General features: G+C 44.1%; 1 protein-coding gene across 1 annotated transcript in view; it reads left to right on the top strand.

The window, feature by feature from the left end:
• The window catches only part of CHUK (component of inhibitor of nuclear factor kappa B kinase complex), a 125,962-nt gene that overhangs the window by 7,907 nt on the left and 103,196 nt on the right, over window positions 1–14,859 (top strand). The window contains exon 3 of the mRNA XM_044296216.1: window positions 4,195–4,309. Within this exon, the coding sequence (XP_044152151.1) occupies window positions 4,195–4,309 (115 nt within the window). The remainder of the gene's footprint in view (window positions 1–4,194; window positions 4,310–14,859) is intronic.

Raw genomic sequence — 14,859 nt, 5'->3', positions numbered from 1 at the left:
GGGTGGGGCGTAAAAATTTACTCCGATCTCTACCAGGGAGACTGGCCTCCAAAAATTGCAGCTCAGTCCTCAAACTACAGGGAGCTCAGGGCAGTTTGGGAGAAAATACGAGTAGCCACTCCACTCCAAAACTAAGGAACCAACATATAAAGGTCTATTCAGACAATGTAACGACCGTGTCCTACCTCAAGCATCAGGGGGGCACACGGTCTCAGAAACTAGAAGGTCTGTCCAGAAAAATCTTCCTCTGGGGGGAAAAAAATGTAAAATCAATATCTGCAATTCATTTAAAAGGAAGCCTAAACTGTGCAGCGGACTTCCTCAGCAGGACTACCATAGACCAGGGAGAATGGTCTTTAAACATCCACATCTTAAATCTGATTGTCCAGAGATGGGGCCTCCCACTGGTAGATCTATTCGCTACAAGGATAAACGCAAAGGTATCAACCTTTTGCTCCCTAAACCCAAGGGACAGGCCCCTAGCGATCGACTTTCTCCGTGCACTGGAACTGGGACATTGCATATGCCTTCCCTCCGTTCCCATTAATACCAAGGGTTCTTCAAAAAATCATCAGGGACAGAGCCAGAGTAATCCTGGTCACCCCGTACTGGCCCAAGAGGAGCTGGTTCTCGATTCTAACCAAACTCTCCCCACAGGAAGCATTTATTCTCCTAAGGAGAAAGGATATCCTGATCCAGGGGCCGGTTCTCCATCCTCATCCGGAGATCTTCAACCTCTCGGCATGGATCCTAAGTCCAACCTTCTAAGACGTAGATGTCTCTCTGAGGGTGTTATATCTACCTTGAAGGCCAGCAGAAAGAAGGTGACTAACTCCATTTATTTTAAAATCTGGAAAAGATTCTGCATCTGGTGAGGCGATGAAGCCCCAGACCAAACCAAACCAAACATACAGAGGATTCTGGATTTCGGGCAAAAGGCATTAGAGTCACAGTTAAGTCCTTCTACCCTTAGAGTCCAGGTCTCAGCGCTTAGTGCCTATTTCGATACCGAATTAGCCAGCCATAGATGGATCCAAAGATTCCTGAGGTCTGCAGCCAGACTAAGACCAGCTCTTAAATCAAGGGTGCCTACCTAGGACTTAGGGGACTCGCTGGTCCGCCTTACGAACCCTTGGCTCAAGTTCCCTGAAGCATCTTTCTCAGAAGGCGTCTTTTCTTATAGCTATAACATCAGCAAAAAGACTGAGCTAGATCCAAGCATTGTCAATAAGACAACCATGCCTCACAATACAGGAGGATCGTATTACCTTGAGGCTAGACCCAACGTTTTTGCCAAAGGTAGTAACAGACTTCTATAGAAACTAGGAGATCATTCTTCCCTCCTTTTGTGAGAATCCTAAGAATTCTGGAGAGGACAGTTTCCATACCCTGGACGTCAAACAAACAGTACTAAAATACCTAGAGGTCACTAGAGACCTGAGGAAGGTGGACAACTTACTAGTGCTCTTCTGTGGTAAAAACAAGGTGAAGGCAACTTTCTAGATCTACCATTGCCCGATGGGTAAAACAGACTATTACAGACTGCTACAAGATCAAAGGCATCAGTTGTCCAGAGGTCATTTGGGCTCACTCCATGAGAGCCATGTCTGCCTTTTTCGCTGAAAGGGCAGGAGTTTCCCTAGATCAAATATGCCAGGCTGCAACCTGATCCAGTGTAAATACCTTCATTAAACATTATAGACTTGACTTATCCAGGTCTTCCGACCTGGCCTTTGGTCGCAAGGTCTTACAGGCCGTTGCCCCACCCTAAGACGTATATAATCTGTTATGTCTCTCTGGGCTGTCATGGTGGTGAAGTGGAAAGCCGGAATTAGACTTACCAGTAATTCATTTTCCATGAATCCACCATGGCGGCATGATATCCCACCCAAATTTTTTTTATTCCAATGACTTGGTATGAGTTAATACCAAAAAAAAATACAACAACTTTGAGTTGTTTCACTTGTTAACTGGTGGTTGCGGCACTATAATCTGGAACTCGCTGGTGAAAGGTTTAAAAGGACCCCTCCCACCACCAATTTCTGTTCCTGCCCCTACAGAGGTCAGGGGTTAATCTCTCTGGGCCGTCATGGTGGATTCGTGGAAAATGAATTACCGGTAAGTCTAATTCCAGCTTTTGTCACCTTACATCACAAAAAGTACAACAGCTAGCGATCAAAAAGGTGTATGCCCACCAAAATAGTACCAATCTAACAGTCACCTCATCCCGCAAAAAATTAGCCCCTACCTAAGACAATCGCCCCAAAAAAAATATATTGCTCAGAATATGGAAACACTAAAACATCCCTTTTTTTTTTTTTTTTTTTTTTTTTTTTTTTTTTTTTTTGTTTCAAAAAAGCTGTTAGGGTCCATTCACACGTCCGTTGTTTGTTTCCTGATTTGTTCCGTTTTTTTGCTGAACAGATCTGGACCCATTCATTTTCAAATTATTTTTTTTCAGGACCCATTGAAAATGAATGGGTCCAGATCTGTTCAGCAAAAAACGGAACAGATCAGGAAAGAAACAACGGACGTGTGAATGGACCCTTATTGTGTAAAAGTTACCTAATAAGTATACTTTTTTTTTTTTTTTTTTTTATGTATCGCCACGATCAAAGTCATATGCACCCCAAAATAGTGCCAAACCGTCATCTCATCCAGCAAAAATCATACCCTACCCAAGATAATCGCCCAAAAACGGAAAAAACTATGGCTCTCAGAATATGGAGACACTAAAACATAATTTTTTATTATTTAAATGAAATGATTGTGTAAAACTTATATTGTGTAAAAAAAAAAATATATATATATATATATATATATATATATATATATATATATATATATATATATATAAAAAAAAAAAAGGATACATACTGGGTATCGCCACATCCGTGACAACCTGTTCTATAAAAATACCACATGGTCTAACCTGTCAGATGAATGTTGAAAATAACAAAAAATAAAAACGGTGCCAAAACAGCTATTTCTTGTTACCTTGCTTAACAAAGTGTAATAGAGAGCAACCAAAAATCATATGTACCCAAAACTGCCGCCCTATCCCGTAGTTTCTAAAATGGGGTCACTTTTTGGGGCGTTTCTGCTCTAGGGGTGCATCACAGGGGCTTCAAATGGGACATGGTGTCAAAAAAACAGTCCAGCCAAATCTGCCTTCCAAAAACCTTCCTTTTCCTTCTGTTCCCGTACAACGGTTTACTACCACATAGGGGGTGTAAACTACAGAATCAGGGCCATAAATATTGAGTTTTCTTTGGCTGTTAACCCTTGCTTTTCAACTGGAGAAAAATTATTAAAATGAAAAATCTGCCAAAAAAATGAAATTTTTAAATTGTATCTCTATTTTCCATTAATTCTTGTGGTACACCTAAAGGGTTAACAAAGTTTGTCAAATCAGTTTTCAATACGTTGAGGGGTGTAGTTTCTAGAATAGGGTCATTTTTGGGTGGTTTCTATTATGTAAGCCTCACAAAGTGACTTCAGACCTGAACTGGTCCTTTTTTTTTTTTTTTTTTTTTTTTTTTTTTTAAAGTGGGTTTTTGAAAATTTAAGAAAAATTTCAGGATTTGCTTCTAACCTTCTAAGTCTACTAACATCCCCAAAAAATAAAATGTCATTCCCAAAATTATCCAAACATGAAGTAGACATATGGGGAATGTAAAGTAATAACTATTTTTGTAGGTATTACTATGTATTATAGAAGTAGTGAAGTTGAAACTTAAAAATTTGCAAATTGTTCCATATTTTTGGTAAATTTGGGTATTTTTTTATAAATAAAAATGACTTTTTTTTTTTTTTTTTTTACTGCATTTTACCAGTGTCATGAAGTACAATATCTGACGAAAAAATGATTCTCAGAATGGCATGGATAAGTCAAAGCGTTTTAAAGTTATCACCACATAAAGTGACACTGGTTAGATTTTCAAAAAATGGCCTGGTCCTTTAAGGTGAAAATGAGCCAGGTCCCTAAGGGGTTAAAGAGGAGCTCTGAACCCAAAACTAGACAAACAAATGGCTCCATCTTGCCTCTCCCATGCGCTTTCATTTTCCCCTAATGATCTACAAAAACATTGAACTGTCAATGGGAGTTATGGGAAAAAGTCCAAAAAAAACAAATTAAAATTGCAGTGAGTCATTCACATTTTTTACTGACTGATGTTTTTGCTGTGTTTGCAGGTTGAATCATCCTAATGTTGTAAAGGCATGTGAAGTGCCACCTGAGATGGACATTATGGTGAATTCAGTGCCACACTTGGCAATGGAGTACTGTTCTGGAGGAGACTTGCGTAAGGTATGCCGCACAATATATGTGAAATCTTTATACAATTCAGAAGATTAAGGGCCAGATTTATCATGACTCTGACAGCTCACTCCACTTTCACATATGGCTAAAGTCAGTTTTAGCCAAGTCAGATTTATGATCGGCCCTTTAAGACTGTAATAAATGTGGTTTGACGGTAGCAGTTTATCCGTCAGTAAGCAGCTTTACAAAAGTCGCACATATTTACGAAAAAGTTGCACGTTTTTATGAAAGTCGCATGTTCTAATAAAAAGTCTCATAAGATAAGCATGGTCCTCACTGGAGTGAAATTGTGACTTTTTTGCGACTTTTTAAATAGTCCCAATAGTAAATCTGTCTAGAGATTAATTTACATAAGGAAACACGCCCACTTTCAGAAAACTGGCGAGCATAGTGCAGAGCAGAAAAAAGTCGCAAATTTGTGTGCAGTTTTAGTGTTTGCGCATTTTTTTGGGACTTTTTCACTCCATTATTCTGACCTGAGCTAATGATAAATCTGGCCCTAAATGTTTTGATAATTTGTGAAACATTAAGGGCTCATTCACACGAACATTTTTTGCTTTCCATATACGGGCCTTTTTTTTTTTTTTTAGTTTCTTATACGGAAGCATTCATTTCAATGGCTCCGCAAAAAAAAATGCAATGTACTCTGTGTGCATTCCGTTTTTATGTTCCGTTCAAAGATAGAACGTGTCCTATTATTGCCCGCAAATCGCATTCCGTGGTTCCATTTAAGTCAATGGGTCCGCAAAAAACAAAATGGAACATATACGGAATGTACCTCGTATGTCTTCCGTATCCATTCCGTTTTTGTGGAATCATCTATTGAAAATTTTATGCCCATCCCAATTTTTTCTATGTAATTACTGTATATGCTATACAGAAAAAAACTGAATGGAACCGGAATCGCTACTGAAATGGAAAAACGGATCTGTTAAAAACGCCCCGCAAAACAATGAAAAAGCCATACGGTCATGTGAACAAGCCCTAAGACAGATTTCAGTTATTTGGTCAGTGATTTCCATCAGGTATTGGTGGTCAAAAACACAGAACAGTGGTAATCTTTACAGTACTCCTGATCTCCGAGCAGGCTTTACTACTGGTTTTGGCTAACAATAACTGAAGTGTGAACTTGGCCTTGTGGTGGTTTTCTTTTTTATCAGTTCTTTTGTTCACCAATATTATTTGCATATAACTGAGTGCACTCTACATGTTGAGAAAGAGAAGGCAAACACATTAAAAACATCCTTGCTTTGAAAGGTACAGTGACTTTCAAATGTATTCACCCCCCTCTACTTTTCATGTTTTTTTACATTACAGCCTTAACCCCTTCAAGACACAGCCTTATTTCACCTTAAGGACCAGGTCATTTTTTGCAAATCTGACCAGTGTCACTTTAAGTGCTGATAACGTTAAAACACTTTGACTTATCCAGGCCGTTCTGAGATTGTTTTTTCGTCACATATTGTACTTCATGACACTGGAAAAATTAAGTCCCAAAATTAATTTTTTTTGCATAAAAAAATACCAAATTTACCCCAAATTTGGAAAAATTTGCAAATTTCAAAGTTTCAGTTTCTCTACTTCTGTAATACATAGTAATACCCCCAAAAATTGTGATGACTTTACATTCCCCATATGTGTACTTCATGTTTGAATTATTTTGGGAATGATATTTTATTTTTTGGGGATGTTACAAGGCTTAGAAGTTTAGAAGCAAATCTTGAAATTTTTCAGAAATCCAATTTTTAGGGACCAGTTCAGGTCTGAAGTCACTTTGCGAGGCTTACATAATAGAAACCACCCAAAAATGACCCTATTCTATAAACTACACCCCTCAAGGTATTCAAAACTGATTTTACAAACTTCGTTAACCCTTTAGGTGTTGCACAAGAGTTATTGGCAAATGGGGATGAAATTTGAGAATTTGATTTTTTTGCCTAATTTTCAATTTTAACCCATTTTTTCCACTAACAAAGCAAGGGTTAACATCCAAACAAGACTGTATCTTTATTGCCCTGACTCTGCCGTTTACAGAAACACCCCATATGTGGCTGTAAACTACTGTACGGGCACACAGCGGGGCGTAGAGTGAAAGGTGCGCCGTATGGTTTTTGGAAGCCAGATTTTGCTGGACAGTTTTTTTGACACCATGTCCCATTTGAAGCCCCCTGATGCACCCCTAGAGCAGAAACTCCCTAAAAGTGACCCCATCTAAGAAACTACACCCCTCAAGGTATTCAAAACTGATTTTACAAACTTTGTTAACCCTTTAGGTGTTGCACAAGAGTTATTGGCAAATGGGGATGAAATTTGAGAATTTCATTTTTTTGCCTAATTTTCAATTTTAACCCATTTTTTCCACTAACAAAGCAAGGGTTAACAGCCAAACAAGACTGTAGCTTTATTGCCCTGACTCTGCTGTTTACAGAAACGCCCCATATGTGGCCGTAAACTACTGTACGGGCACACAGCGGGGCGTAGAGTGAAAGGTGCGCCGTGTGGTTTTTGGAAGCCAGATTTTGCTGGACAGTTTTTTTGACACCATGTCCCATTTGAAGCCCCCTGATGTAGAAACTCCAAAAAAGTGACCCCATTTTAGAAACTATGGGATAGGGTGGCAGTTTTGTTGGTACTAGTTTAGGGTAGATATGATTTTTGTTTGCTCTATATTACACTTTTTGTGCGGCAAGGTAACAAGAAATAGCTTTTTTGGCGTCGTTTTTTTTATTGTTATTTACAACATTCATCTGACAGGTTAGATCATGTGGTAATTTTATAGAGGAGGTTGTCACGGACGCGGCGATACCTAATATGTATACATTTTTTTTATTTATGTAAGTTTTATACAATGATTTCATTTTTAAAACAATTTTTTTTTTTCGTTTCTCCATAGTCTAAGAGCCATAGTTTTTACAGTTTTGGGGCGATTATCTTAAGAAGGGTCTCATTTTTTGCGAGATGAGATGACGGTTTGATTGGCACTATGTTGGGGTGCATATGACTTTTTGATCGCTTGATATTACACTTTTTGTGACGTAAGATGACAAAAAATTGCTTTTTCTACACCGTTTTTATTTTTATTTTTTTATGGTGGTCACCTGAGGGGTTAGGTCATGTGATATTTTTATAGAGCCGGTCGATACGGACGCGGCGATACCTAATATGTATACTTTTTTTATTTATATAAGTTTTACACAATGATTTCATTTTTGAAACAAAAAAAATGATGTTTTAGTGTTTCCATAGTCTAAGAGCCATAGTTTTTTCAGTTTTTGGGCGATTATCTTAAGTAGGGTCTCATTTTTTGCGCGATGAGATGACGGTTTGATTGTTACAATTTTGGAGTACATGCGACTTTTTTGATCACTTTTATTATCTTTTTTGGGGAAGTAAGGTGGGCAAAATTTCAATTTCATCATAGTTTTTTATTTTTTATTTTTATGGCGTTCACCGTTCGGGAAAAGTAACATGACCGTTTTATAGATCAGGTCGTTATGGACGCGGCGATACCAAACATGTGTAGGGAATTTTATTTTTCTCATGTTTAATCAGTGATAAATGTGTTTTTTGATTTTTACTTTTTTTTTACTTTTTTCCCTTTTTTTTTTTTGACCCAGACCCACTTGGTTCTTGAAGATCCAGTGGGTCTGATGTCTGTATAATACAGTACAGTACAATATATATTGCACTGTACTATATTTTACTTACACTGAACAGATCTATGCTTTCAGCATAGATCTGTTCAGCACCATGGACAGCAGGACGCCTGAGAGGAACCTTCCCCGTCTGCTCAGTTATGTTCAGAACTGCGCAGACGGGGAAGGGTAAGGACGGGGCTCTGGGGGGGCTGTCTGGGAGCTCTCTCCCTCTCCATCGGGGGGCTGCAAAGGTACAGCAGCCCTCCGATGGGAGAGGGAGGGAGCTCCCTGAGCTGTTAACCTTTTCCATACCGCGGTCCGTACGGACCGCGGTATGGAAAGGGTTAAACGGCTGACATCGCATCACCGATGTCAGCCGTTTATACCAGGGTGCCAGCAATGTGCTGGCACCCTGGTATACCCACTAGACACCAACGATGATTATAATGGGAGGCGGGCGGGGGATCGCGATCCCGCCTGCCGCACCTCCCGCAACTGCCACACGGCCCCGCACCGCCCACAAACCGCCCCCTGCACCCCGCCACATAAATGGAATTCAGGGGTGCAGGGGGGGTAAAAAAAATCGATTTGGGGCCTTTTTTTAGGTTTCTGATCCTTGCGGCCAGGGACCGCAGGGATCAGAAACGACATCAAGCGATCGCATATGGGGGGGGGGGTTCCGAAACTACCCGATCGCCGATACGGGGGTCACAGGACCCCCATCGGCATTGAGCCTGAGTGCCTGGCTGTGTGTAACAGCCGGCACTCAGCGCTGTCACCATGTCTGCAGACATGGTGACAGTTTTATGCCATGACGAGTATACTAGTCATGGAGCGCTAAGTAGCAGTGCTCCATGACTAGTATACATGTGATAGGTACATCAGATTGTCACACTCTCCTTCTCTGATCGCTTCCCTGACAGGAATGGGGACGATCAGAGAAGGAGAGGCACACAGTCCCTCCCTAACCCCCCTTACCTGCCCCGATGCGCTGCGATTGGTCCCTCTGCAGTATTGGACCAATCACAGCGATCGTGGGCGGGTCAGGGGGCCAATACATCTCCTTCCGGCTTCTAGGGTTGCCTAGCAACCCCAGCACGCCGGCTTCACTGAATCTTCAGCGCTCAGGTCCCTGCGCTGACAGTGAAGCCGATCACGTACATGCACGTGGGGATGCGGTGAGGCACCACATTCCCCCACGTACATGTACGTGATGTTGCGTGAAGGGGTTAAAGGGGTTATCAGAGTTAATAAAAAAAAAAAAAAAAAAACCTCTTAAAATCCATCAGGATATACATATAATTTGGTTAAAGGGAACCTGTCACCGGGATTTTGTGTATAGAGCTGAGAACATGGGTTGCTAGATGGCCACTAGCACATCCGCAATACCCAGTCCCCATAGCTCTGTGTGCTTTTATTGTGTCAAAAAACCGATTTGATACATATGCAAATTAACCGGAGATGAGTCCTGTCCCTGACTCCTCTCCGGTTAATTTGCATATGTATCAAATTGTTTTTTTGACACGATAAAAGCACAGAGCTATGGGGACTGGGTATTGCGGATGTGCTAGCGGCCATCTAGCAACCCATGTCCTTAGCTCTATACCCAAAATCCCGGAGACAGGTTCCCTTTAAGCTAGATTTCATCAAGTTAAAACCCATATTTACACCTTTTCATGGTTCTGTTATTGGTTTGTTTACATGCTGAGGGGGCGTATAACAACAAAGCCTGAGCTCTGCCTCATGAATATTTCTGGGCGTGAACAACCTGACCTTTCCCTCACCCTGCTCTGCACTTTGCAAAAAAAAAATGCATGGCAAGAATGGATCAGTCTATCTGCTTGTCATGCGGATGAACGGATCCGTGTGGCAGTCTTTTTCAGAGTTTTCCCGGTTTGTGCATGCGCAGACCAGGACGGATCTGTCCTTCAGTTGTTTTGCAACGCTGGATCCGCAAAGCAGCTCCGTCGTCGGAGCTGCGTGCCTGCTGGATCCGCCGATCAGTGTGACAACTAACAGCATTTGTAGATGGATCCAGGTGCGGATCCGTCTAGAAATGCATTGCAATAACGGATCCGTTTATCCGCTTGTCATGCGGATGGACGGATCCCTCTGTCAGTCTTTTTCACAGTATTCCCGGTTTGTGCATGCGCAGACCGGAAGGATGGATCCGTCCTTCAGTTGTTTTGCAGCACCGGATCCACAAGGCAGCTCCGTCGTCGGAGCTGCGGGCCTGCTGGATCCACCGATCAGTTCTGAACGGATCCATCATCTGCATTATATGAGCGGATCTGTCTCAGACAGATCCGCTCTGAACTCAAGTGTGAAAGTAGCCTAACAGCATTTGTAGACGGATCCAGGTGCGGATCCGTCTAGAAATGCATTGCAATAACGGATCCGTCCAGCGGCAGGGTGGATCAGACAGGGTGAACAGCCTGTCGGATACGTCCTGCCGCTAGTGTGAAAATATCATTAGCATTATCTGTATCTAAGCAATATCTATATTATTCAAATATATTTTCAATATGGATATTGCTTAGATAAATACATATATTGGTAACAACAATCCCCAGATGCAGAGGGGAAAGTTTACAAACTGCCACCTCTAGCCCCAGTGAGTGCAGGAGGGAATAACATACCCTGCTGCCGGAGAAGAGATCACCTCGGCTCTGGTATGTACTGAGCATGAGCGATCGCATACCAGAGCCGAGGCAGTGTTAGAAGTGCTGGAGGGCACCAGAGGCTCTGACGTTTCGTTTACAGAGCCGGGCCACTCCCTCAAGCAGGGAAAAGCCTGTAAACGAGACGTCATCAGCAGAGCAGGCTTACTGACGTCGGGGGTCACATAACCCAGAACTGAACTGGCCAAATAGTGATAGGTTATGAAAGTGATTTTAATAAACTTTAACTGGACTACAATAAAAGCAATTAGAATAGATTTATTTAAGTTGGATAACCCCTTTAAGTTCAATATTTTGTTAATCTGAATTTTATGTTTATTGACCAGAACACAATAGTCTAAGTTGATGAAGTGAAATGAGAAAAATATTTAACACAGGGCTCGACAAATCCCAGGTCGCCATGGCGACTAGGAATTTTGCTCTGGCGCCTGGGTATTTGCCCCTGCTTGAAAATAGGCCCAGCACACCAGCAGCCGGGCGCAGCCGCTGGAGGGTTAGGACTGCTAGCAAAATGAAACTTTTTTTTTTTTTTTTTTTCGCTTGCGCGGTGCCAACCTGCCCGGACCCCTCAGCTTTCGGCTCCATCGTGGTTTGGCCACTCTCTCTCGCTGTCTATAGGTCGCAGCGTGCGTCATCTCCAGGGCAGTTAAAAATGCCGAAGCCTTTACCGGAGCCCGGCCGATACCTATCATCAGAGCCCGTGTCCCGGTGACAGAGCCTCGGCGGGGGGGAAAGGAGTTAGTGCAGGGGAGGCAGAGCGGGAGCACAGGTAGCGGCGCTGCAATCGCTGACAAGTGGAGGTGAGACAATCAGCCCATCATTCCTCCTGCTGTATACAGCAGCAGCGCAACATCCCAGGGCACCAAGTGCTGCCAGGTCCCTGCACGGCCGGCTCTGCTGCGGTAAATGATGCGCTCTGCACTAAGTTTGTAATGACTGCCTGCTACAGCCAAGTTGGCCTCGAGCACGGCCATGAACCCAGGGGGGAGCTGCATACCTGCTGCTGTCATTAGGCCGGAGCTCCTGCTAGCCACAACTAGTGGCCATTCCTGCACCGCGCTCCATCCCTGCAGTTACCATTCGGATATTTCTTAGTTCTGTCCCTTTCTAGGAAAGCTCGGTGACAGCCTGTATACCACACAGAAAGCCGGGTGGCAGCTCCTAGGAGAGCTGTGTGGTATAAAGGCTGTCTGTCACCCAGCTTTCCTGGTCCCCTGAAGAGAATATCTCAGTATTGGAACATTTAGATACGTTATCATATGATTTACCCATTCAGGAGCCTTGGAAAGCCGGGTTGAAGCTCCTATGAGAACTAAGACTCCTGAATGGCCAAATCATCTGATAACTTCTCTTACCCTGGGTTCACACCTGAGCGTTCTGAAAGGAGCGCTCTGTATGCGCGATTGTACCGGCGTTTACAATCGCGCATACAGAGACAAGCGAACGCCCATTGTCGCGCGTTCCCGAAAGTCTATGTACGGGAATGCGCGACAAGACGCCCCAAAGAAGCTCATGTACTTCTTGGGGCGTCTGGCGTTTTACAGCGCGATCGTACGCGCTGTAAAACGCCCAAGTGAGAACCATTCCCATAGGGAATCATTGGTTTCTCCATGTTGAGCGTTTTACAGCACGTAGGAACGCGCTGTAAAACGCTCAGGTGTGAACCCAGCCTATATGTTCCCGTACTGAGATGTTCTCCACAGGAAAGTTGGGTGACAGGCTGTATACCACACAGTTCTCCTAGGAGCTGCCATAAGACTCCCGAATGGCTAAATCATCTGATAACTTCTCTATATGTTCCCATACTGAGATATGTTCTCCTCAGGACTAGGAGACCAGGAAAGCTTGGTGACCATCCATGACAGAGCTGGAAGGCCCCCGGAGTCTTCCTAGGGTAATTCCAATGGAGATCTTTTCCACAGAGGATTACCTGATGTGGATATATCAGACTCTACATGTAGCGTGTGGATTTGCTGTGGAATTCAGCCACGATCAGTTACACGTGGTAAAATCATATATTACCACGGTGTGGATTTGAAATGTGCACAGTAGGTTCATTTCCGTGTGGATTTTATGAAGTGTGAGGATTTTGGGTAAAATCTTATCCATTTTGCTGGTATTTGCTGCAATACGGTGTGGATTTCATAGCTGCAGTTCTATGAGATGAATGAGCCCGGACTAAACATCCTGGGGAAGGGATCTCAGTTCTGTCAGCTGCAGCGCAGGGATTCTACACACAGTGACGTCACAGCGCAGGGATTCTACACACAGTGACGTCACAGCGCAGGGATTCTACACACAGTGACGTCACAGCGCAGGGATTCTACACACAGTGACGTCACAGCGCAGGGATTCTACACACAGTGACGTCACAGCGCAGGGATTCTACACACAGTGACGTCACAGCGCAGGGATTCTACACACAGTGACGTCACAGCGCAGGGATTCTACACACAGTGACGTCACAGCGCAGGGATTCTACACACAGTGACGTCACAGCGCAGGGATTCTACACACAGTGACGTCACAGCGCAGGGATTCTACACACAGTGACGTCACAGCGCAGGGATTCTACACACAGTGACGTCACAGCGCAGGGATTCTACACACAGTGACGTCACAGCGCAGGGATTCTACACACAGTGACGTCACAGCGCAGGGATTCTACACACAGTGACGTCACAGCGCAGGGATTCTACACCACCGTGACGTCACAGCGCAGGGATCTACACACCGTGACGTCACAGCGCAGGGATTCTACACACCGTGACGTCACAGCGCAGGGATTCTACACACCGTGACGTCACAGCGCAGGGATTCTACACACCGTGACGTCACAGCGCAGGGATTCTACACACAGTGACGTCACAGCGCAGGGATTCTACACACAGTGACGTCACAGCGCAGGGATTCTACACACAGTGACGTCACAGCGCAGGGATTCTACACACAGTGACGTCACAGCGCAGGGATTCTACACACAGTGACGTCACAGCGCAGGGATTCTACACACAGTGACGTCACAGCGCAGGGATTCTACACACAGTGACGTCACAGCGCAGGGATTCTACACACAGTGTACGTCACAGCAGGGATTTACTACACAGTCAGTGACGTCACAGCGCAGGGATTCTACACACAGTGACGTCACAGCGCAGGGATTCTACACACAGTGACGTCACAGCGCAGGGATTCTACACACAGTGACGTCACAGCGCAGGGATTCTACACACAGTGACGTCACAGCGCAGGGATTCTACACACAGTGACGTCACAGCGCAGGGATTCTACACACAGTGACGTCACAGCGCAGGGATTCTACACACAGTGACGTCACAGCGCAGGGATTCTACACACAGTGACGTCACAGCGCAGGGATTCTACACACAGTGACGTCACAGCGCAGGGATTCTACACACAGTGACGTCACAGCGCAGGGATTCTACACACCGTGACGTCACAGCGCAGGGATTCTACACACCGTGACGTCACAGCGCAGGGATTCTACACACCGTGACGTCACAGCGCAAGGATTCTACACACCGTGACGTCACAGCGCAGGGATTCTACACACAGTGACGTCACAGCCAAGGACGTCACAGCCCAGGGATTCTACACACAGTGACGTCACAGCCCAGGGATTCTACACACAGTGACGTCACAGCCCAGGGATTCTACACACAGTGACGTCACAGCCCAGGGATTCTACACACAGTGACGTCACAGCGCAGGGATTCTACACACAGTGACGTCACATTGCAGGGATTCTACACACAGTAAACGTGCAGAGGTATAGCGTCACACTCCCACATCGATCAACAATTACTTTGTGGACAGAGTATCCTAATATTCTAAAATTTAACTTTTACTAGATATGCCATAAAACAATGAATCAATAAAATTGAACATGACACCAAAAACAGTGAGCAAATCAAAAAAGACTGAATCGGTATCAACACACCTGTCACGGAAGGTGTGCCGGAAACTAGAAAACACAAAATGAATATACGACTGACTGGATCCAAAACTAAGGAACAAAAAGGGAGAGCCCTGCATTAGACCTGGCTCTCTCCCTGACTGCTCAGCCTATGCGAAAATCCCAATGGTAGATGATCGCATATCCTCGATACCTCGACTGTATAACACCTGAACACCCTATAATAGTGAGGGGACACAACCACCGGCTCCCTACACTAGATACGGAGGGAGTCAGGGTCAC

The sequence above is a fragment of the Bufo gargarizans genome, chromosome 6, assembly GCF_014858855.1.
Source record: "Bufo gargarizans isolate SCDJY-AF-19 chromosome 6, ASM1485885v1, whole genome shotgun sequence".
NCBI lineage: Eukaryota > Metazoa > Chordata > Amphibia > Anura > Bufonidae > Bufo > Bufo gargarizans.
The sequence above is the reverse complement of the archived record's forward strand: the minus strand, read 5'-3'. Positions and strand labels throughout refer to the sequence as shown.